General features: G+C 38.9%; 1 protein-coding gene across 2 annotated transcripts; it reads left to right on the top strand.

The window, feature by feature from the left end:
* Nucleotides 1-8,957: 8,957 nt before the first annotated feature.
* DUSP19 (dual specificity phosphatase 19) lies at nucleotides 8,958-25,264 on the top strand. 2 transcript variants are annotated; one of them, XM_055572003.1, is made up of 4 exons: nucleotides 8,958-9,392; nucleotides 14,665-14,711; nucleotides 18,066-18,100; nucleotides 23,432-23,568. In XM_055572003.1, exons 1-3 carry the CDS (start codon nucleotides 9,167-9,169, stop codon nucleotides 18,096-18,098), a joined length of 306 nt encoding a protein of 101 aa, XP_055427978.1. In that variant the 5' UTR covers nucleotides 8,958-9,166; the 3' UTR covers nucleotides 18,099-18,100; nucleotides 23,432-23,568. The 2 variants fall into 2 exon arrangements, with proteins under 2 accessions (XP_055427978.1, XP_055427977.1); XM_055572002.1 differs by having other exon boundaries at nucleotides 8,964-9,392; nucleotides 17,948-18,100; nucleotides 23,432-25,264.
* The last annotated feature ends 240 nt before the right edge of the window (nucleotides 25,265-25,504 follow it).

Genomic DNA, 25,504 nt, shown 5'->3' with positions numbered 1-25,504 from the left:
TTATTACTATAACCATGCATATATAAGCAAATGATGTTTTATAATCAAAATGCTCCAATAACAAATTCATGTGAGATATTGTATTCATAAAGAAAATTTGCATTCAAACCTGTTTTAATTGGTCTTTAAAAAAATTTAAAAAACTTCCCTGGTGGTAGAGTGGGTAAGAATCCACTTGCCAATGCAGGTTAGATTCCTGGTCCTGGAAGATTTCACATGCCTAGGAGCAACTAAACCCATGCACTGCAACTCTGAAACCCACGAGCCGGAACTACTGAGCCTGATTGATGCAACTATGGGAGCTTGTGCCACTAGAGCCTTTCTTTTGCAACGAGACGCCGTTGCAGTGAAAAGTCTGCACGCCGTAACTAGAGTAGTCCCCACTCTCCACAACTAGAGAAAGTCTACTCGCAGCAATGAAGACCCAGCAAAGCCAAAAATAAATAAATAATTTAAAAAGATTGCAAAGTGAGCAGTGTTATAAGAGGAATTTGATTTTTTTCTGTATTCATTTCAGGCTGTCTCTGTGTTCTCAGTGAAATGCAGAACTAAGACTATTAACTCAAGCCAAAATGGTATGCCAACTGGACTTCCGATTATTTATACATATTTTTATCTATATAAATCATATCTGAGTAAATGAAAATTAGATATTTCCATAGCAATCTTATTATGAAATATGTCACAAGGTGTATATGTGTGGGATAAAGGTGGGCCTTGGGATCAAATAGGCCTGAGATTGAGTACAAGAGCCACTGCTTACTAGCTGTTTGCATTTCAATTATAGTTGTCCCTTGATCAATGCGTGGTTAGGGGCACTAAGCCACGAACCACTAAGAATCTGAGTGTAACTTTACAGTCAGCCCTCCATATCCATAAGATCCGTATCTGGGGATTCAGCCAACCTAGAGTTGTGTAGTACTGTGGTCCAGTAATCATTAACAAAGATCTGTGTATAAGGGAGCTCATGTAGTTCAAACCTGTATTGTTGAGCAGTCAACTGTGCTTTATCCAAAAGTGAGATTCTTGTGATGTCCAGAGATAATACTAGAAAAATGCATAGCATTTGGCATAGACACTTTAAATCTGTTAGGAGAGAGAAATTATATGGTGGACATGGCAACAAATTCCAGAATATATTCAATCCACACTTCCCCCCTTTCCCCATACCCTTTAATTCTTATAAGAACATGCTCCCTCTTCCAGAACAATCCTTTATCAAACCTTTATCAACCAATCCTTATCAAATCTCAGCATAAGCAATGCCTCTCCTGTGTGTGGAACGCTGCCCACTTCCTCTTGCCTGGGTTTTCTAACCTTTTGTTTCTTCTTTCTCTCCTGCCAGAACTCCAACTCCTCTGCCCACAGGCTAGCTTAATGAAAAGGAATCTTTCCCTTAAAGGACTTTTTAGATAACCATATAATACAGTAGAACAAGCACTAGATACTAAGTTAAGGGTGGCTCAGATGGTAAAGAGTCTGTCTACAATGCGGGAGACCTGGGTTCAGTCCCTGGCTGGGGTAGATCTCCTGGAAAAGGAAATGGCAACCCACTCCAGTATTCTTGCCTGGAAAATGGGAGGAGCCTTGTAGGCTACAGTCCATGGGGTCGCAAAGAGTCGGAGATGACTGGGCTCCTTCACTTAAGGGACCAGGGACCACAAGTGATGACATTGGGCAAATAAGTTTACTTCTTGGGCTGTACTGTACTGTAAGTCACTTCAGTCGTGTCTGACTCTGTCCGACCCCATAGACGGCAGCCCACCAGACTCCCCCATCCCTGGAATTCTCCAGGCAAGAACACTGGAGTGGGTTGCCATTTCCTTCTCCAATGCATGAAAGTGAAAAGTGAAAGTGAAAGTTGCTCAGTCGTGTCCGACTCTTCGGGACCCCATGGACTGCAGCCCACCAGGCTCCTCCGTCCATGGGATTTTCCAGGCAAGAGTACTGGAGTGGGGTGCCATTGCCTTCTCTGACTTCTTGGGCTACTCTTCTGTAAAACAGTTGAGTGGCACAGTGTCTAAGCATCCAATGATACTAACATGTTAGTATTACAGTATTATCAGCAGAGACTGCAGCTATCAATGTGTAGTTGACACTTCTACTCATCCATTACAGAATGATGTGGTACAAAGTATATGGGTTTTTGAGTAAGATGGAACTGTGTTCAGCCATTCTTGCTACTAGACGCTAACAAACAAACCCAAACTCTGTGTCCAAAGGCTAGTCTTTACCTTGCACATTAAATGCCCTTCTCTGTAAAAATGTGGTCTATATTGCTGCCCTCACAGAGTTGTCATGAAGCAATGTTTGTATAGTGCTGGGAAATGGCATGTGTTCTCGTTGAGGAGGGTTTTAATCTAGTGTAAGAGCTTGGTCTTCATGTCACTCAACACTGTCAGCAGCATGTGACACAGCTGATCACACTGTCCTCCTTGAAACGCTTTATTTGTACTTTCAAAACTGTCTATCTTTCGTTTTTTCCTGCCTCCAAGATCTCTCTATCTTAGTCTCCTTTGTTGAATCCTTCTCATCTTCTTGACCTTTAAATGAGGGCATAAGTCTGGCTTCTCTATCAACCTTTGTAACTATATCATCTCATTCAGTGTTATGGTTTTAATGGCGTCTTAAAGCTATGAAGTCAAGTGGGCCTTAGAAAGCATCACTACGAACAAAGCTAGTGGAGGTGATGGAATTCCAGTTGAGCTATTTCAAATCCTGAAAGATGATGCTGTGAAAGTGCTACACTCAATATGCCAGCAAATTTGGAAAACTCAGCAGTGGCCACAGGGCTGGAAAAGGTCAGTTTTCATTCCAATCTCAAGGAAAGGCAATGCCAAAAAATGCTCAAACTACTGCACCATTGCACTCATCTGATACGCTAGTAAAGTAATGCTCAAAATTCTCCAAGCCAGGCTTCAGCAATATGTGAACTGTAAACTTCCAAATGTTCAAGCTGGTTTTAAAAAAGGCAGAGGAACCAGAGATCAAATTGCTAACATCCGCTGGATCATTGAAAAAGCAAGAGAGTTCCAGAAAAACATCTATTTCTGCTTTATTGACTATGACAAAGCCTTTGACTGTGTGGATCACAATAAACTGTGGAAAATTCTGAAAGACATGGGAATACCAGACCACCTGACTTGCCTCTTGAGAAACCTATATGCAGGTCAGGAAGCAACAGTTAGAACTGGACATGGAACAACAGACTGGTTCCAAATAGGAAAAGGAGTACATCAAGGCTGTATATTGTCACCCTGCTTATTTATCTTATATGCAGAGTACATCATGAGAAACGCTGGACTGGAAGAAGCACAAGCTGGAATCAAGATTGCTGGGAGAAATAGCAATCACCTCAGATATGCAGATGACACCACCCTTATGGCAGAAAGTGAAGAGGAACTCAAAAGCCTCTTGATGAAAGTGAAAGTGGAGAATGAAAAAGTTGGCTTAAAGCTCAACATTCAGAAAACGAAGATCATGGCATCTGGTCCCATCACTTCATGGGAAATAGATGGGGGAACAGTGGAAACAGTGTCAGACTTTATTTTTTGGGGCTCAAAATCACTGCAGATGGTGACTGCAGCCATGAAATTAAAAGATGCTTACTCCTTGGAAGGAAAGTTATGACCAACCTAGATAGCATATTCAAAAGCAGAGACATTACTTTGCCAACAAAGGTCCGTCTAGTCAAGGCTATGGTTTTTCCTGTGGCCATGTATGGATGTGAGAGTTGGACTGTGAAGAAAGCTGAGCACCAAAGAATTGATGTTTTTGAACTGTGGTGTTGGAGAAGACTCTTGAGAGTCCCTTGGACTGCAAGGAGATCCAACCAGTCCATTCTGAAGGAGATCAGCCCTGGGATTTCTTTGGAAGGAATGATGCTAAAGCTGAAACTCCAGTACTTTGGCCACCTTATGCAAAGAGTTGACTCATTGGAAAAGACTCTGATGCTGGGAGGGATTATGGGCAGGAGGAAAACGGGACAACAGAGGATGAGACGGCTGGATGGCATCACTGACTTGATGGACGTGAGTCTGAGTGAACTCTGGGAGTTGGTGATGGACAGGGAGGCCTGGCATACTGCGATTCATGGGGTTGCAAAGAGTCGGACACGACTGAGTGACTGAACTGAACTGAACTAAAGCTGATTACTCCAAAATTTCCATCTCCAGCTGAGATCTCTTCTATGAAGTCCAGATTCACATGTGTGGCTTCCCACTTGACATTTCCATTTGGTAGAGTAATAGGCATATTAAACTTAACATGTCCCAAAATGAACTTTTCATCTCCACACCATTCCTTTCTCGGTAAATGGCAGATCTACTTTTCAGTTGCTTAGGCCAAAAAACTTTAAAATTATCCTAATCTTTCCCATATCAGTCTACTACTAAAGTCTCTTGGCTCAGCTCTCATATATATCTAGCATCTGACTGTGTCTTCCCTCCCCATCTACAGCCATTCTAGCCCTAGGAACTGTTGTCTTCCATCTGAGTCATTGTAACAGCCTCCTAAAAAACCTCCCTTCTTGCATGTTGCCCCTACTCCTCCTCACAGCCACCAGAAAGATCATCCTTTTACAGCATAAGCTAGCATGTCACTTTATCACAGACTGGGTCCCTGGAAGCAGATTGAGGTAGTGTTTACCATGCAGGACTTTTTAAAGGAGTGCTTTTGGGATCAACATTTGTAGAAGGGACCGGAAGGATCAGGCTTCAGCAGAAGTCAATAGGTTATGCAGGCCCAGTGATAGTCTTGGCCAACCACATGTTGGTCTTTCAAGCCAGAAGGGCTCTTCAGAGTTGTCTCAAGTTGGGCTAAGATAGCCAGGTCTTTATGTTCCCTCACCAGTCAGTCTTGGTTGTGGTCTGTTCCATGAAGACTACAAGTTCAGGCAAGGCAGCCCTCTGTAGCCAAGGCAGTCCTGAAGGGGTCATTACCAGTCAGCCAGTAGCACTTCCAGACAGCAGGTACTCACTGAAGGGGGATTTGAGTAGTACAATGCAGGTTCCGCCACTCCTCTGTTCTCTCTTGTGGCTCTCCGTCTCACTCAGAATCAGATCCAATGTCTTCGCTCTTTCTTTCTACCCTCCTCTCCTCTTTCAACGTTTCTCTTCGTTCACTCTCTAAAGCCACACTTGCCACCCAGCAATTCCTTAAACTTCTCATCAGTACACTCCTGTCTTGGCACTTGTTCCTTCTACCTGCAGAGCTCTTCAATTAGGTATCTACAGGGCTAGCTCCTGCACTTCATTCAAGTCTCTACTCAAATTTCACTTTATCAGAGGAGCATTCTTTCACCAACCTGTAGCAAATAGCACACTGCCCTTTCCTTCTGTTACCTTATTTCACTTAGTTTCTCTTTTTAACTCTTATTTCATAACCCAACATAGTTATAGTTTATTTATTTACTATCTGTCCATCTGCTCCCTCCATTTGGAAATGAGTTCCATAAAAGAGGGGACTTTGTTTTTCTTTATTGCTATATTCCCAGGGACCACAACAGTGCCTGGCACATTGTAACTGCTTGATGAATATTTATTAACACAGTTACTTGAGGGGCAGTGCAGTATTCCATAGTAAACAAGAGCTAAGGCATTGGACTGAAACAAACCTAAATTTTACTTGTGGGTCTAAACTTATGATCTGTGAAATGTAGGATAAATTATTTGCAATCTCTGCATTTGAGCTCCCTCAGCTGTAAAATGTGGGTAATTATAATACAATGGCTACATAATAAATTTGGGGTGAGTCAAATGGGATAAGGTGTGTAAAGTACCTGACATACAACATTAAGAATTTAAAAATTGCTTATAAGCACAGGACCTAGCATCTAGTGTGCTCAATACTTGGTATTTTTTTAAATCACTTCATGATAAATACATGGAATAATATGTGGTCAGAGTAGTTTATGATAAACACATACTTGTTTCAGTTCAGTTCAGTTCAGTTGCTCAGTCGTGTCCGACTCTTTGAGACCCCATGAATTGCAGCACGCCAGGCCTCCCTGTCCATCACCAACTCCCGGAGTTCACTCAGACTCACGTCCATCGAGTCAGTGATGCCATCCAGCCATCTCATCCTCTGTCGTCTCCTTCTTCTCCTGCCCCAAATCCCTCCTAGCATCAGAGTCTTTTCCAATGAGTCAACTCTTCGCATGAGGTGGCCAAAGTACTGGAGTTTCAGCCTCAGCATCAGTCCTTCCAATGAACACCCAGGACTGATCTCCTTCAGAATAGACTGGTTGGATCTCCTTGCAATCCAAGGGACTCTCAAGAGTCTTCTCCAACACCACAGTTCAAAAGCATCAATTCTTCGGTGCTCAGCTTTCTTCACAGTCCAACTCTCACATCCATACATGACCACTGGAAAAACCATAGCCTTGACTAGACGGACCTTTGTTGGCAAAGTAATGTCTTTTCAATATGCTATCTAGGTTGGTCATAACTTTCCTTCCAAGGAGTAAGCGTCTTTTAATTTCATGGCTGCAATCACCATCTGAAGTGATTTTGGAGGCCAAAAAAATGAAGTCTGACACTGTTTCCACTGTTTCCCCATCTATTTCCCATGAAGTGATGGGACCGGATGCCATGATCTTAAGTTTTCTGAATGTTGAGCTTTAAGCCAGCTTTTTCACTCTCTTCTTTCACTTTCATCAAGAGGCTTTTGAGTTCCTCTTCACTTTCTGCCATAAGGGTGGTGTCATCTGCATATCTGAGGTGATTGATATTTCTCCCAGCAATCTTGATTCCAGCTTGTGTTTCTTCCAGTCCAGCGTTTCTCATGATGTACTCTGCATATAAGATAAATAAGCAGGGTGACAATATACAGCCTTGATATGCTCCTTTTCTTATTTGGAACCAGTCTGTTGTTCCATGTCCACTTCTAACTGTTGCTTCCAGACCTGCATATAGTTTCTCAAGAGGCAGGTCAGGTGGTCTGGTATTCCCATGTCTTTCAGAATTTTCCACAGTTTATTGTGATCCACACAGTCAAAGGCTTTGGCATAGTCAATAAAGCAGAAATAGATATTTGTCTGGAACTTTCTTGCTTTTTCCATGATCCAAGGAATGTTGGCAATTTGATCTCTGGTTCCCCTGCCTTTTCTAAAACCAGCTTGAACATCTGGAAGTTCATGGTTCACGTATTGCTGACGCCTGGCTTGGAGAATTTTGAGCATTTCTTTACTAGCATGTGAGATGAGTGCAATTGTGTGGTAGTTTGAGCATTCTTTGGCATTGCCTTTCTTTGGGATTGGAATGAAAACTGACCTTTTCCAGTCCTGTGGCCACTGCTGAGTTTTCCAAATTTGCTGGCATATTGAGTGCAGCACTTTCACAGCATCATCTTTCAGGATTTGAAATAGCTCAACTGGAATTCCATCACCTCCACTAGCTTTGTTCATAGTGATGCTTTCTAAGGCCCACTTGACTTCACATTCCAGGATGTCTGGCTCAAGGTGAGTGATCACACCATCGTGATTATCTGGGTCGTGAAGATCTTTTTTGTACAGTTCTTCTGTGTATTCTTGCCACCTCTTCTTAATATCTTCTGCTTCTGTTAGGTCCATCCCATTTCTGTCCTTTATTGTGCCCATCTTTGCATGAAATGTTCCCTTGGTATCTCTAATTTTCTTGAAGAGATCTCTAGTCTTTCCCATTCTGTTGTTTTCCTCTATTTCTTTGCATTAATCGCTGAGGAAGGCTTTCTTATCTCTCCTTGCTATTCTTTGGAACTCTGAATTCAGATGCTTATATCTTTCTTTTTCTCCTTTGCTTGTTTAAATGATGCTAAAAAGTTCTTGAGTTTTTCATTTTAGAGTGCTGAGTAGCTAGCTGGGGCTAATATCTCACTCTTGTTAATAGGGAGAAATTTGGTTTAAATCAATCTCAAGAACAACAAAAATTTCAATATTTGGTGTTGTGAAAAAGTGTTCTTTAAGCGCAACTTTGTCACTTTATACATAAATTTATACGCTATGTCTAAGTCCATTTAAAGTTGCATTGTCTTTTAGGTGGGCTGAGCAAAGTTTCTATTTAAAGGAATCGGGATTTCTTGAGAAAAACAAATCATTCTTTTGTAATCCATTCTGTATTATTAGAATATAATATATTCTAATTCTCTATATATAATATAGAGAATTCTAATTCTATATATAATTCTATTGTTAGAATATTCTGTATTATTAGAATAATGATTCTAATTAAAGAATCATTCTATAATTATTGTTTTGTAAACGTGGATATTTGCATCACCAATTTCTGAAACTACGTATGAAAAGACTGTTGCAATGCTTCTTATAAAGAGTGTATATTTATTGCATGAAGGCTTCTTCAGCAGTTTTACTGATAACGAAAATGCAGGCGAGAAGTCAGGGGGAAAATGTATTAGGCTCTTGTTTATCTTGTTTATATACAATTAGATAATTAAAAAGAAAAAATTACTTTTGCAAATTTTATTTAAATTATTACTAGTCTACACAACAGTTTTTCTTTCTTTCTTTTTTTTTTTTAAATCGAGTAAATGTTACTCTTGGCAGTAACAGCAGAAAGAAAAGGTGTGAACACAGAAAGCGAAGACTAACTTTCAACGTCTGCTGTAGCCCCCCGGCGGAGAAGGCAATGGCAGTCCACTCCAGTACTCTTGCCTGGAAAATCCCATGGACGGAGGAGCCTGGTAGGCTGCAGTCTATGGGGTCGCTAAGAGTCGGACACGACTGAGCGACTTCACTTTCCCTTTTCACTTTCATGCATTGGAGAAGGAAATGGCAACCCACTCCCGTGTTCTTGCCTGGAGAATCCCAGGGACGGGGGAGCCTGGTGGGCTGCCATCTATGGGGTCGTACAGAGTCGGACACGACTGAAGCGACTTAGCAGCAGCAGCAGCAGCTGCAGGGATAGCATTGTTTTCCGCTAAACAGGAAGGAGAAACAGCATCCAATCGGCATGCCTTTCTCAATGGCCAATCAAACTTCTCCTTACATTGCGGCGCTGGGAAAAACGGAGCCGGGCTTTCTCGTCTCCAGGCGAGTGTCAGCTAGTGTTACCTGCAGGGCCGTGTGCCCATGAGGTTGTTTTTGTTACCCGAACACTAAGGGACGCTAAGTTCGGTCCATCACTGTGCTAGCTGGATTTGCTTGTATTTGTTCCTAGCCACTGCTCAGGTAATGCACTCCCTTAACCAGGAAATTAAGGCATTCTCCCGGAATAATCTCAGGAAGCAGTGCACCAGGGTGACAACGCTGACTGGAAAGAAAATTATAGAAACATGGAAAGATGCCAGGATTCATGTTGTGGAAGAAGTAGAGCCAAGCGGCGGGGGAGGTTGTGGCTATGTGCAGGACCTTAGCTTGGACTTGAAAGTTGGTGTTATTAAGCCATGGTTGCTCCTGGGTGAGTATATTTGATTTGCCGCTAAATCGTTGAGTTCTTTTAACCATATTACTTCTCATTTTTCTTTCTAGTATATAGTAGTCTGTCCTATCACCTAAAAGTGCCAGAAAATTGAAATGTTTCCTTTTCTGGATTTGGAACTTCCCCTAGCTGCCTGGGACTGTTTCTGCCACACTATGAACCTAAGAGGCATGGATTCTAGTAGCGCATAGCAGCTGGTATTTGAATTTTAGAAAAGCGTTTTTCCTGTTTTTTCTAACTTGTCTGGAGGACAACACATTGATGGTGTACTTTATTGGATTATGAAAGGATATAGCCGTAAAAGATTATCAAAGTAAAAATAATGCTTTTATTAGGCAAGACTACAAGTGATGAAGGTTAAAGTTGTAGAAAAGTTAATGCTTGAAGAGACAAGTGCTTGTTTGCCTGCCCTGGGGTTGCAGCTATATGGAGTGCATGCCTCCTGTGGCCACATCTATTCTTGGTGTCTGTTTTTGGACTGTTAAGAAGGTGGATTGTTATTTTATAGCTATGAGTCTGATGGTTTGTGGTTTCTTGTATTATGATAAATAGAGATTCCCTGCACAACGCATAATTTACAAATAGCAAATGAAGCACAGATATGAATGTGCAAACTTGTTAACTTGGCACAAATATGATGCAGTGTTCTTAAAAAATAGTCAACAGTGTTTTAAGTAGGTTTGAATAATTTTTCATTTATGAATAGAGAAATTAAGACTTGGAAAAATCAATGATTTTTCAATATTTATATAGCCAAGCCTCTCTTGTGTAAAAAGAACACTGAACTGGGAGTCAGAAATAGCCAGTGAGATGCTGTGTGATGTGCACACTCCTTTTAAAAGCTCTGTGAAACAGAGATCATCAGCTCCATTTTTCAGATTGGAATTGAACTTAACAATTCGTTAAATAACTTGCACAGCTCAAGTCTGGTAACACTCCTGCTCTCTATCATTAACGTATACTGCCTCAGAGAGTCCAGGCTTTCAGCCTCACTCTTCCTACTCTACTTATAGTAGATGAGCTAGTGCAAGTTATTAATTCTCTCTAGTCCTCCAAGAACGGAGAAGGCAATGGCACCCCACTCCAGTACTCTTGCTTGGAAAATCCCATGGACGGAGGACCCTGGTGGGCTGCAGTCCATGGGGTCGCTGAGAGTCGGACACGGCTGAGCGACTTCACTTTCACTTTTCACTTTCACGCATTGGAAAACGCAGTGGCAACCCACTCCAGCGTTCTTGCCTGGAGAATCCCAGGGACAGCGGAGCCTGATGGGCTGCTGTCTATGGGGTTGCACAGAGTCAGACATGACTGAAGCGACTTAGCAGCAGCAGCAGCAGCAGCAGTCCTCCAATAAACCATCTGTAAAGCTGAAGTAAGGATATCTGCTTATCTTATAGGGTTGTCCTAAAGTTGTTGCAAAAGTTTTTTGAAACATATCAGTTGCAGTATACATTTGAGTTGCTTACTGTAGTCTGTATTGTGTGCATTGTTACATGACTTGTCTTTAAATTCACCAAATAAACATGTCCAGTTAGTTTCTGCAGTGCAGTGAAAAATTGAGTGGGTTATTTAGTTAGTCTGAAAATTTCACCCAGGATTTGCACACTGTTTCTAGGAAAGGAAATATACCCAGGCACATTTTTTGGTTATTTGGCTTCTATTGTACTAATAATGGTTTAAAATAATTATGGTAGAATTTTAAAATATCATTCACTCTTTCAGAGTCTTCATGAACTTTGCTTATTTTTTAAATCTAGACTTATCCAAAGCGGGCTGATCAAGGTAGTATTCTAAGACTGGCATTGGAATCTTACCAGGATCTTGAATGAGTGGTGGGAGAGACTTCTGAAACTAGTCCTTACATGGTCTCCTCTTTGGATCAGGACGTGAGATATTTTCATCAGGTACAACCTCCTTTCTTGGGAGAAGGAGATGGTTACAAGAGAGGGAGACGGTTACAAATAACTTATTCCTGAGGGACCTATGGATGATTACATTTAAAGTTTTTCCAGGTGAATGATACAGGAGTTGTTTCTGCTGCTGCTAAGTCACTTCAGTCCTGTGCGACTCTGTGCGACCCCATAGACAGCAGCCCACCAGGCTCCCCCGTCCCTGGGATTCTCCAGGCAAGAACACGGGAGTGGGTTGCCATTTCCTTCTCCAATGCATGAAAGTGAAAAGTGAAAGTGAAGTCACTCAGTCGTGTCCGACTCTCAGCGACCCCATGGACTGCAGCCCACCAGGCTCCTCCGTCCATGGGATTTTCCAGGCAAGAGTACTGGAGTGGGGTGCCATTGCCTTCTCCTGGGGTTGTTTCTAGGTTGCTTCAAAGAACTTCCTTTTCTCGTCAAAGCAACACAGCTCCCACCTAGCACTACATGAAATTAAATATTGTTTTGGGTGATGGATAAAGAAGGTGGAAAGCTGTACAAATATGATCTGTCCTTTTCAGTTTGCTCATAAATTCACCCAAGCTCCTGCATTTCAAAAATCTTACATAGGCCCTTGAAATACCTAACAGGTTGATAAAAGATCATAGTATTTTTGTCCTTGGTTTTGCAAATTATATTTTTATAACAAATCTCACTAGGACTTTTCTTAAATCCAACTTGATTTGTAAAAGTGGAAAAATCCATTTCTCTTGGGTAGTTTTAAAAGGTACACTTACTTCTTGCTATGTCCATCTTGTTGTTGCTGCTGCTGCTGCTAAGTTGCTTCAGTCGTGTCCTACTCTGTGTGACCCCATAGACGGCAGCCCACCAGGCTCCCCCTTCCCTGGGATTCTCCAGGCAAGAACACTGGAGTGGGTTGCCATTTCCTTCTCCAATGCATGAAAGTGAAAAGTGAAAGTGAAGTCCCTCAGTTGTGTCCGACCCTCAGCGACCCCATGGACTGCAGCCTACCAGGCTCCTCCATCCATGGGATTTTCCAGGCAAGAGTACTAGAGTTGGGTGCCATTGCCTTCTCCCATCCATCTTGTTACAAAGTCCCAAAAGATGACATTTTGAGATCTTTGCTTCAATTCTAGGTGAAAATTTGGGAATCCTTTATAAGGTTATAAGGGTTTCCTTGGTGGCTCAGATGGTAAAGAATCTACCTGCCCTGCCAGAGACCCGGTTTGATCCCTGGTTCGGGAAGATCCCCTGGAGAAGGAAATACAGTCCACTCCAGTTTTCTTGCTACAGTGCATGGGGTTGCAAAGAGTCAGACATGACTGAGTGACTAACACATAAGATTATAGAGGATTTCTAATATCTAGAAAACTCAGTATTTTTAGAAGGCAGAAAATACATTAAATTTGTAAAGCTCTTTATTTTGTAAAATTCTTTCATGAATTTTATTTTACCTTATCATTATAGAAATTTATGCTCCTGTTTCTATCCATTTATGAACATTCACTCCTACAAATTTCCCCAAAACATTTCTCTTTAGAATATTATTTATTTCCCTTTTCAGTAATGTAATAATATCTTTTTGGTTTGTTTCAGTAATAATTATTTTTGTCTATTTCTGTGATGATGAAAATAGAGATTTGTAAATTAAGACATGCTACATCAGAATTTATGCAATATTTGGTATTTTCATTAAAAACAGAAACAATTCTAGAGATCTTACATAGCCTGTTTTTTATGATACATAATGATTGCAAAACACTGAACTTGTTAGAAGTCCCAGCTCCAATAGCATGTAATGTGCTTTCTAAATCAGTTACTTCATCTATAATATTTCCATAATAATTTCTTACAACAGAAAAAAGACAAGAAAAGAAAGAAACATGCATGAATGAAACTCTTTTTTTTCTACCCTCAACTGTCATTATTGTATTTCTTGAAGCTGGATATTTTCATTATTTCCATTAAATACATATACACCCCACACAGAATGAGTTAGTCATTTTCCAGAATTGGTTGTTACATTTTGAAAATGATTACTTGAACCCATTTTTCCTCCTGGAGATGAATAGGACTTCCTACAGAAAACTGAGAAATTATTTTTAAATTATGAGGTACTTCAAATATGTAAAAAATTACAGACTCTAGCAATTACATATCTACCATTAACAAATGTTAATATTTTGATAGGCTAAGTCTTCAGTAGAATGAAGTTGAATGTAGATTCAGTAAGCAGCCTATGAGCTTTGTATTACCAAGAGAACATTGGCCACCCAGCATATTGCTGACCTTCCAGCTACCTAAAATCACATGGTGGAAGCTGGCGGATTTCCCACACAGTTAAAGTGAATAAATGTTTTCTATAGAAATGGAACCTAATTCAGGAAAGTAAAATACTTGAAAACTTTAAACAATAAATGCCCTATTTTTTCAGTTGTGTAACTCATTTTATTTTAACTAGTTATTCTCCTGTATAAACTTGCTTATTAATTAGAGTCATTTTTCAAATGTAGGAGATCTGGAAAGCCAACTTTCACAGGGAGCAACTGGAAAAGGGTACAGCCCTAGCTGTGCATGGAGCGTGGGTGGAACTCTGTAGACCAGCAGTGTTTGCTCTAAGCTACTGAGTGTTCCCGGACGAGCTGGCACTAAAGCATTTTGTGGATGTCTTTTTTAATATTCTTTTCTTCAGTTACAAAAGAAATAGATACTTACTGTAAAAAGTACACGTGAGCATGAAGAAAAAAGTCACCTATAATCTTACTGTAACCTTTTGTTCTATATACTTCCTGCCCATTTTTAAGCATATACATCGTTTTTGTTTTTACAGAAATGATTGATGTTTTGTAACCTGCTTTTATCACCTAATATATTGAAAATATATTTCCATGCAATAAATATTCTTCTACATTTCTCATTTCAAAGGGCCGTATATATTTTCATGGGATCTTCATCAAAAATATTCATCCGGTAAATACTTTTGGATTCTGAAATCCCACTTCTAGGAATTTTTCCTAGAAGTTCTGGATATTGCAAAGATTAGCTATTAGGATGTTCTTCACAGTATTGTTGGTAATACAAAATAAACCCCACAAAAACAAAACAAACAAAAATTGACCCAAACCCAATGCCCAGTTTTTCTAGGAACAATTCCTAGAAGTGGGATTTCAGAGTCCAAAAGTATTTACAGGATGAATATTTTTTGATGAATATTCCTGAATTATCTTTCAAAGAGTTGGACTCAGATGCTCCCAAGGTGTATTTCTTAAAATAATAACTAACACAATTGTTACAAAATTCAGATTAAAAGTCAGGATAATTATTTTTATGTTCAAGGTGATGTGATTTATTTCTTATAGGGTCACAAGATGCTGCTCATGATCTGGATACATTGAAAAGACTCAAGGTAAAAAGAAGTGCTTCAGGAGTGTTCCAAGTTATTTACTGCAGCACTGTTTATAATAGCAAATTATTGAAAGCAACCCACATTTCCATTAGTAGGGAATTGGTTAAATGAACAATGACAGAATGCTTTATAGCTTTTAAAAAACACACACAACAGTCTTTAAATACTGATATGAAAGGATCTTAAGGACATTTTTAAACGGGGCCAAAAATCCCCACAGTGTTGCCTTTGTGTAAGAAAGAGAATAAATAAAATATTTGATATAAATATCTGTCTTATAAGATATAAATATCTTTTAAAAATACCCTAAAAGAATATATAAGAAATGGATAAAGGTAGTTACCATATAGGTGGGCGATAATGGAGTGGAGGACAGGTTGAAGAGCAAGACCTCTTAATTTTTTAAATAAGGTTTTGATTTTTGAATGACTTCAAAAAATAAAATTTTGGTATTGCCTAAATGTGAGGTTTAAGTGAGTTAACCTGTGTGCTTAGCACATACTAAGTACTCAATGAAGGGGCTGTTCTTATCATTCCTATTTTAAAGGGCATCCCAAGGTCAACCATTTAAAGGACCTCTGAAACTTCATTTTGGAAGTATGCTTGATTACTGGAAAGGTTTTAGGTTAGGTCCCCACCACCACATCTTGGGCTTCCCTGGTGGCTCAGATGGCAAAGAATCTGCTGCAGTGCAGGAGACCTGGGTTTGATCCCTGGGTTGGAAGATCCTGTGGTGGAGGGCGTGGCAACCCACTCTAGTATTCTTGCCTGTAGAATTCTATGGACAGTGGAGTCTGGCGGGCTACAGTCCATGGGGTCGCAAAGACTGGGACATGACTGGTGGACTTCCAGCACCACCACCATGACCTGTGACTTAGTACGGTTCTTTTCAAGCAGGATCATTGAATCAATACACATATGAATTGCATTTCCAAGCAGCTAAACTACCTAGACATTGGATGGTTTAATAGCCCACAATATTTGTAAAGCACTTTTACCTTTCAGCAAGTTTCCCCAAGATTCTCATTTTGCCATCTTCATAATCCTGTGATAGATAGGAAAGCTGTATAGATACAGATATATTCTGTAAGTGGTCAGGCCTCATTTTTGATCTTTGGGGGATGTAGAATATAGTTCTAAAGACAGGGCAAACACATCCGTATCATACAACGTTGGAAAATCTATTATGTAATTAAAGGCAGAGTCATATAGCCCTGGCCAGAGGTACTCTTGGAGTGGGAGGGTAACTTGACATAGCCTGAGAGGCCTTCACCAGGGAAAGCAGAAGGATGTTTCAGACAGTATTTTCTAAAAATGTTCTTCCCTTCTGTCTAGAATTCTCCCATCTCTCCTCTTGAGCAGATTAGAGGTTTTTTCCTGTTGTTTTCCTCCACGAGGCAGTTAGGTTTGTAAATAGCTTATGGCTCTCTCTTCATGAGGTCTAGTTCCCTGAATATCTTAATCAATACTCTTTGGGCTGTGGACCACAGAAACCTGAGCAAGGAAGGAGAATGCATATGATGATCTCAGGGTGGGGGGACGAGGGCGGGGGGAGCTCTTTGGAACCTGGGAGGAGAGTGGCTGTGCCAGAGAATAGAAGGCCATCCGCTGGCACATGGCCCCTCTCTGCACATCTGCTCTTCTCATTTGAAAGCAGGGATCTGTCAGCTTCTCAGAACACTTAACACAAAATGGCTGTCTTAAAGCTCTTGAGTTTATGGATTATTCTGTCTCGTACACCTCTTTCTAAATATCTTAGATCAGTCTGGCTTAAGTCAGGTGTCCACCAGAATCCAATTCGCTGTGTTGGGGGAAGGAGCAAGGCACTGCCAGAGCCACACCTGTGAGGATAGTGGGGGCAGGAAAGGCAGAATCTGATCCATTTAGCCTTTGGATTCTCTTAACAAACTTCCCACATGGCTTCTTCCATTTGCTTGGTGGACTCCAGGAAAGGAGCTTGAATGCATAGATGGAGGAGGAGGTTGCTCACATGTGCCATTTGAAAGCAAATCTTTCACGATCATCCCACCTTTCAACCAGACTAATTCATCAGAATTTCTGGGTTTGAGACCCTGTGGCATTGGTGCTTTTTAAAACCTCACTGAGTGAACAATTACCTTGAAACCAAACCCAGTGCCCTGTGGTGTGACTTGCCGTCCAAGTCCAGAAGCAGCAAGAGAATCCAGAACTCAGGGTGTGCCTATTGAACTTTTAAAAAGCTCACTGGATAGTTCTAGTGTGTAGCCACACTTGAGAACGACTGTACTTACAAAGAATACAAAAAAAAAGTAGGGAAATAATTATTGAAAGGGAAGTTATTGCTACTAATGCAAGTCCCTTACTTTAATTTTTTTATGGACATTAATTGATTTATTCAATGGATATTTTAAGTACTTTCTGTGTGAAGTTTCCTGTTCACTCACAATGCTTACTTATAAAAGTGAGTAGGCTAAATATGGTCCCTACCCTGGTGGAGTTTCCAGTACAATGTGGGAGATGAACTCTCGGTGATAAGGGCTATTGTAAGGCACAGAGAGGGTACTATAGGAGTATACGGGCTTCCCTGGGGGCTCAGTGTTAAAGAACCTGCCTGCCAAGCAGATGTGGGTTTGATCCCTGGGTTGGGAAGATCCCCTAGAGAAGGAAATGGCAACCTACTCCAGCCTTCTTGTCTGGGACATCCCATGAACAGAGGAGCCTGGTGGGCTACAGTCCATCCGGCTCACAAAAGAGTCAGACATGACATGGCGACTAAACAACAATAACAGCAAATATAAGTGTGTAGAAATAGCACTTCTGGTAAGGGAGGAGGCAGAGAAGGCTCCCTGAAGGACGTGTTATTCAAGTGTGCATGTGTTCAGTCGTGTCTGACTTTTGTGTGAGTCCTTGGACTGTCGCCCAGCAGACTCCTCTGTCCATGGAATTTTCCAGGCAGGAATACTGGAGTGGGTTGCCATTTCCTCCTCCAGGGGATCTTCCCGACCCAGGGATTGAACCTACGTCTCTGGCATTTCCTTCATTGCAGGCAGATTCTTTACCACTGAGCCACCTGGGAAGCCCAAGTGAGTCATGCTTAAATTACGTATTGTTACAGATCTCAACATCTCAATTTAATTAACCTAATTAATTAACCTAAGTAACCTAATTAGGTTTAATTTTATTAAAACATAATTTTTGAGGTTTAATTAACCTAATTCATGTGAATTTTTTAAAATTATCTTTTTTTTTCTTTTAAGGTGACTCATATTCTCAATGTTGCATATGGAGTTGAAAATGCTTTCCTCAATGACTTTATTTATAAGAATATTTCTATATTGGATCTGCCTGAGACCAATATCCTGTCTTATTTTCCAGAATGTTTTGAATTTATTGAAGAAGCAAAAATGAAGGTAAGTTTGGTACTGATTCACAGTTGCTCAAGAACAGAAATTTTAAAATATTGGTCCATTATCCACTTCTTTCTGTAATGAATATGTAAGAACTATTATGAAATTTCCCTTTCAACAATATTTCATTAATTCCTTTAATTATTCAGTCCTCCAGTTGCTCTTCTTCCAATGATGTACTTATTTTTATTTTCTTGCATTTATTTACTATTACTATTTTGACTGCATTGGGTCAGGACTGTGGCATAGGGGTTTTTCTTGCAGCCTGTGGGCTTCCCTCTAGCTTGGGCTCCAGAGTGCTTGGCTCTGTAGTTGTGTGCAGACTCCAGAGCGCATATGCTCTGTGTTTTGTGGCACTCAGACTCTCTAGTTGAGGAGCACAGGCTCAGTAGTTGTGGCACCTGGGCTTCGTGGCCCCACAGCACGTGGGATCTTTGTTGTAACCGGGGATCAAACCCACATCCCCTTCACTGGAAGGCAGATTCTTAACTACTGGACCACCAGGGAAGCCCCTATTTTTTAACTTTGATTTCTCATCTTCCTATGTCTTCCTAAGAAATGTTAGGATTTAAAATTTTCTGCTCAACTGTGTTGGCCAAAAAGTTTGTTTGGGTTTTTCCGTAACATCTTACAGAAAAATCCGAATGACCTTTTTGGCCAGCCCGATGCTAAGGTTCCTTTTGATCGTCTCTCACCATCTGCCCTCTGACCACTTTGCAAGGTAATCAGGTGAACTCTGGAACAGAGGCTGCTCTGGTCCTTAGTGTGGTTATGAAGATGAATATCACCAAGATTGTTTGAAATGCTGATCAAAAGCTGTCCATTGGTTCTCTGACTTGAGAAGACCCACAGAAAATACAATACTTGAATCTTGGTACTAGATCCAAGGGAACACTCTGACGGGCAGGGCTTCTAGGTTGGCTTTACCAATTATTATGCCTTGACATTATATCATTTTTAGTCAATATATAATTCTTATAAAATTTATGTGAGATAAATAGATGGGAATGTAGAAGCTCTTATAGAGAAAAGTTAACTGTCATGGAGCACTTGGCAATAAACTATAGTTAACATTATAGCTTAATTAAATTCTAATGATTTTCCTTCTACCTTATCTCCTTGCCTTTCTCTGTTTCTTCCTTTCATTTAGTAATATTTATTGAGTGCCTTATGTGCCCAACACTGTTCTAGATACCTTCCTCTAGATTGCTGGAAAAATATTAAACTATTCAACCTTATTTAATAGTAGATATTTGGATTAAAAAAAAAGGAAGAGGTTTTCTAATTCAAAGCCTGATATTGGCCACTCTTTTAGCTTGTGAAAAATTATATAGATCCTAGATTGTCACATGCCAGTGTACCAGCTAATAGTGTTAGGAATAAAAGTGATAATATTTCTGTGTTAGCTGTTTTTCTAAGGAGATGTATAATATGCCTTAGATGGTAATGGAAAAATGTAAACATTATTCATACTTATATTCATATTAGACATATTAGATGTGTCATATTAGACATTAAACATATACATGTTTCAAGTAAAAAGTGAAAGGGATAATAGTTAATTAAAGTGGTCCTTAGTTTGGGTTTCTTAGAAAACAGAACCTGAGGCAAGGATTTAGAGCTGATGCTTCATTTGAGAGGTGCAGTCCCTAGGCAGTGAGAGTGAGAAGAAAGGGAAGTGATTCAGAAAAGGATGAGAAGCAATGTAAGATGATGTTTTTACCCTGCTGAGCACAGCTTCACAATGAGCTGATAGCAAAATAGCTGGTTCCTTGGCAAGGTGGTACCCAAGACGTCCCCAGGCAGGGAATCCAAAGACACTGCACCTCAATACAGATTTTGGGAAAGAGAGAATTAAGAGAGAGAATTTACCTGCCTGGCTCTCTGTCAGCTCCTGTTTCCCATTGGTCAGAGTTTACGCATGGAGAGGTAAATACCCCCACAACTCCAGGTTACAGCACCCCGCTTTTTCAGCAGCCACCTTGAAGCCCTGTGGTGTGACTTGCCATCCAAGTTCAGAAGCAGCAAGTGAATCCAGAACTCAGGGTGTACCGGTCTATGCAGAGACTGACATGGGGGAAGAGCCAGGTATTCTTAGGCAAGCAGAACTCAGTAGGCCTACGGGAAATAGTCAGCCACAGAGGTGGCAGCTGAGGTGGAACAGCTGAGGGTCCATGAGATGATGGCATCAGGGGAATCTGAGGAGATGCCTGAAGTGTTTCTGCTGTAAGATATATCTGAATTCTGTAATATGTTCTGATTTCTCAAGCCTTATGTGTTTTACTGGAACCTTAGCCTCAGCCATAAATTTCCTTACCCTGGAAGCTCTTTATTGTTTAGATAATGCACGTTTAACTTTAGCAAAAGAATTCTTGAATTTTCTTCATTCTATTTTTTTTTCCCTAGAAGAAATCTCTTCATGATTTTGCCTGTTGTATATTCAGGCATTATTAAATGCAATTACTCTGTGAGTTGCCTATTTCAGAACTCCCTTTCTAGGCCCTCGTTTGTTGTTTTCATCTTTTCACAAAAGCTGCCAAATAGGATGTCTTCCATTTCCCCATGTCTTTTCTCATTTTTCCCTGTAGTTATAAAACCCTGTTTGTTTGGTTTCTCTGTCTTTCCTGTATCTCTGCCTAATGTGTTATCTGCCAGGCTTATGCCCAAAGGGACAGAAATACACATGACATGGTAGTAGTAAGATAACCTCCATAGGTTCAAGAGTTCTTTTACTTGAGTATTTACTTGATCCCCTTTTTTATGTGCAGAAGATTTTGTTTGTTAGTACGAACTGTGTATTTGATATTCCACATTTACTTCATTATTTATAAGATGTGATTTTTAAAACATGTAAGTAGTTTATAACATTGGAAAAATATAGATAAGTAAAAATTAAGATCACCCATTTTCACCAATACATATAACCACTTGTAGTATTTTAATGTATTTTTCTATATATCAAAAGACTTATTTTTTAAAAAAGATCTGAACTTGATCTGTCAAAATATATGAGTTCCTTATTCTGAGAAGATAGAAGGGATGTATATTGCTGCCTTTAAGGAGCTGGCAATCTAATTGAAAAGCTATTAATAACAACATGAGAACAAAGCAAGCTACATAAAATGGAAATACTATAATTCTTATCTGCCCATTGCAAAATGGTGATATGATTTTTTTAAGAAAATGTTTTCTCAAAATGCATAACAAACTTTTTTTGCTTAGCAGACATTTATGGAATACCTACTATGTGCCAAAAATTGCGCTAAGTACTGGGCATAAAAAGATGTCTTGGATATTCTTCCTGCCCTCCTCTCATGCAGAGAGACAGGCTTCTTAGAAGCCATGGTTAGCTGGACCAATGAGAGGAAAAACCCTTTTAAGCACAGGACAACAGCAAATGCAAAAGAAAAATTGCTTTATAAATTATTTAATTGTCATTACTTTGAATTCTGGAAAGGGGATATGAAACTAGTAGTTTCTTTGGAAATACTTTCAAGGGCAGTATGATACTCAAGGAATAAGAGGTAAATAAGTAAATTCAAAGGCTGTAGAAACTAACAGAAAAGTATCTGTTACATAAAGAATGTAAGAGAGAAGAAAATACTAACATTATTAAATAATAGCTAAAACTGATTACACTGTAAGACTAAAGCTAGTTTCATTTTCAAAAGCATATATATATAGATCATAAAATAGTGATAACTGATACAACGTCAGAAAACACTAAAAATTATTCTGGAGGGTATTTCTTATTAATGTTATGAGCCCAAGTTTTTTTGGAAAATCTAATTTGTTTTGCGTTAAAAGAAGTTCATTAATAGTGGGACTTCCCTGGTGATCCAGTGGCTAAGACTCCGAGCTCCCACTGCAGGGGTCCCTGGTTTGATCCCTGGTCAGGGAACTGGAGCCCACATGCCACAAGAAATGATTAAAGATACTGCCAGCTGCAAATAAGACATGATGCAACCAAATAAATAAATAAATATTATTTTTAAAAAAGAAGTTCATTAGCAGTGTCCATTGGTTACTGTAATATGATTTTAAAATGTCTTAAGTCTTATTAAAAAGAGCCATTGTACAAAGTGAGAAAAGTTCTGTATATGCATAGTGAATATTTTTGTTTTGCTTTTCTTGTGCAGAAACAGTATCTGGAAATGACTCTGAAATATATAAATATAAACAATTAAAATTGTCTTTTTGATACAAGAATTTTTAAAATATTAACTAATCTTATGAGTCATTTTTCTTTCTTGAAGTGAGACACATTTGCTACACTTGTTATAATAGACTTAGGAAAGGCATTTTGCAATGGATTTATGCATCTAAGAACTACCTTGTAAAATAATCTAATAAGCCATGAACACAGCATTGTTGATGTATGCTTTGGGCAGAGAGTTTTCAGTTGTCAGATTTCTTCTCCCCTTCTCTGTTCCCATGTTGTTTGTGTTGTACGAAAAGAAAAATCAAGAAATGAAGTAACTAAAATGCCTGGTTCTGCAGGGTGTGCTCACCATTCACTACGTTTCATTAAAATCATTAACTTTTAAAAGGCCTGAGATAAGCCAACCTGTATCAGTGCTGATCCATCAGATATATCACATTCATTATTAATGCAATATTACCCCCATCAGCATTGGTCTTGCACTGTGTCCCTTTTCACTTGTAAAGTATCATTTGCAAGTTACCTGAAACGTTTTGCATTTATTGACCTCATGCTGGTGTCTAAATTACCTTTTCCACTTCATGTTGTCATGAGCTATTTGAGTCAACATTTTACTGCCTCATAAGTTTAACTATTTTTTTAGGTCATTTCCCTCCAGAATAAAATAGATCCAAAGGAAGAACATTTTTTCCTTACTGATCATTTTATAGATAGATTTCTAAGCCAGTGATACTAATTTCTTTATTGGAACAGTATATGTACCTAATATGTACATGAGCTTTCTGTGTAGTTTATGATTGTGGTTTTATTTATATTTCCACATATATTTTCTCTGATTTTTCTCTTATTTATAGGCCTGTGGCTACTAAATTACTAGACTTTTATGTGTACTTTACTAGATTACTTCAGGGTAATAAAAGATAATTTCAGAATTCCAAATATATCATCAAAGCATTTCAAACTTGGGAGGTGGGAAAAGAAGGTGTTGATTAATTGATTGATTTTTTTCCCCATTCATTCCCTACAGTGCATTGGTTTCTGATGATTGAATAAATTGAGTCAAATAAATTGATAAAGTGAATATTTTTATTTTATAGTTTTTAAATAGTATAAGATTTCAGTACAACTTTTCTTAAATAAATAATGAAGATTTTTGTTTGGTTTTATTATAGGATGGAGTGGTTCTTGTTCATTGTAATGCAGGAGTTTCCAGGGCTGCTGCAATTATAATAGGCTTCCTAATGAATTCTGAAGAAATCTCGTTTACCAGTGCTTTTTCTTTGGTGAAAAATGCAAGGCCTTCCATATGTCCCAATGCTGGCTTTCTGGAGCAGCTTCGTACATATCAAGGGGGCAAAGAAAGCAATAAATGTGACAAACTACAGGAATTAGAAGAAGCAACAGTTCCTGAGTTACATTATAGCCAATGATGGACAACTGTACTTTCTGAGTTGGTCTCTGGAGCCACCTTCCCTCCTTTTTTGGAGAATAAACTAGTAGAAAGCTCCTTTCCTCATGCTTTTTTTTCAAGTGGAAATAGAGGTCAATTGATCGTCCTAAACTAGAGTATAAATAAATTTTTCAATTATATCATGTTTTCTTTAGTATTATAATGTGGGATTGAATGCTTTGATTTGCTAAGGGAAAATAACAATGTATTACCAATAATTGATTTCTGTAGAAAGAAAAGGTTTGCATTTAACATCTATATTAAAGCATGAAAGATTAAATTAGTTGATTAAAACTTCTGGTAGTTTTCTATGCCAGCAACTATTTCCATGAAAGAAAAAACATGAAGTGCTATTTGATTTACTACTTCAGAAGAAGGCAAATTTCTTTGTGAAGAATTTAAGATGAAAAAACAATACCTTAAACCTCCCCAAAAAGGTAACCAAAATCTGAAGATTTACACAATACCTATGTAGTAGTTACATTATTCACAAAATTTTTATTTCCTTTTATGAACATGCACCCACTTTTCATTTTGATTTTTAAATTATATTCCATGTTTATTTTTAAACATTTTTGTGTAGCTGTGCTCTCTTACATTATTGTGAGCGTATGGTTCTTTAATTAGGTGCTAGTCTCTTACACTGTGTACGTTTTATTCTGGGTTCCTAGCATTCTGTTTTTGGATTCCATGTCATAATTTTCTGAACTCCTTGAATCTGTAGGAAAGTGTTTCAAACTGAAGAATCATTTTTAAAATGTGGTCTGTTTTCTAGTTTGGTATTCTTCTTAGGGAACATATTTTTAAGGAAAGAACACTTACGGTTTTGTAAGAAGTTTTGAATACATTTTTAGAAAGCCCAAAGTCATTTACAGTTTTATTTCTGGCCAGAGGCTTTGAATGGTTTCTTTTTTTTTTTAATTAAGTCTCCATGTTGGCAAGGCTAAGCTCTGTTCATTATGAATTTGCTTAAAGATATGCTTTGAATTATTCAGAATAAAATCCACTTAAAATTAATGATAATAATTAAGATAGAGTTTAAGAGCTTTCAAGTAGATTTGCATGACTTAGAAAATGTCATTGCCCTGTAGATTTTAGTAAGAAAATCCTGAGCTTTCCTTAGATACACATTAGAGAGCAAGCATTTTCCTATACATAAATTGGAAAGTGCACATTGAACACATCTGTGCATTTGAAAAAGCAGGCTTTCTTATGCAGGCAGGAGCAAAAAGTAGAAGCGATAAATGCAAATTATGTTTTAAGATTGCTTATAGCCTGACAAGATGTCATCGTGTGCAAAGCTATGAACTTTCCATCTGTTAAGAAGCAGCCTAAGTATAATCAACCTACAGTAAGCTGTCTGAAGCCTGAAGACAGAATCCTCTTAAATATGAGACTGGTGTATAATATTGTCTTTATAGTTAATATTGCTGAGGATTTGCTGGATAAACCTTGTCTGGTCGCATGTAAGTATTTATTTAAACACATTTTCCTTTGTTATTGTTATTTAGTTTTCAGCCATTAAATGTTGTAAACATGAAGCCTTAAATAGAAACTTATTTCTTATGGATAGTTTATTTTTGTCTGTAGTTATATGTTGTTGCCTGTAGTGATCTGGTTACAGTGCAAACATGTATATTCTGGCACATCTACAGAAGGGCATTGAGCATCAATTTTGTTTTCTTTTAAATGGTAGTAGTTTGCTGTATCTAAAATAAATCAGTGAAGGGAATTCAGTCTTTTAAATGAGGGGTATTATGTAAGGCAATGATAGGTTATACATGTAACATGTTTA

The sequence above is a fragment of the Bubalus kerabau genome, chromosome 3 (genome assembly GCF_029407905.1).
Source record: "Bubalus kerabau isolate K-KA32 ecotype Philippines breed swamp buffalo chromosome 3, PCC_UOA_SB_1v2, whole genome shotgun sequence".
Lineage (NCBI taxonomy): Eukaryota > Metazoa > Chordata > Mammalia > Artiodactyla > Bovidae > Bubalus > Bubalus kerabau.
This window is presented reverse-complemented; position numbering and strand designations above follow the sequence as displayed.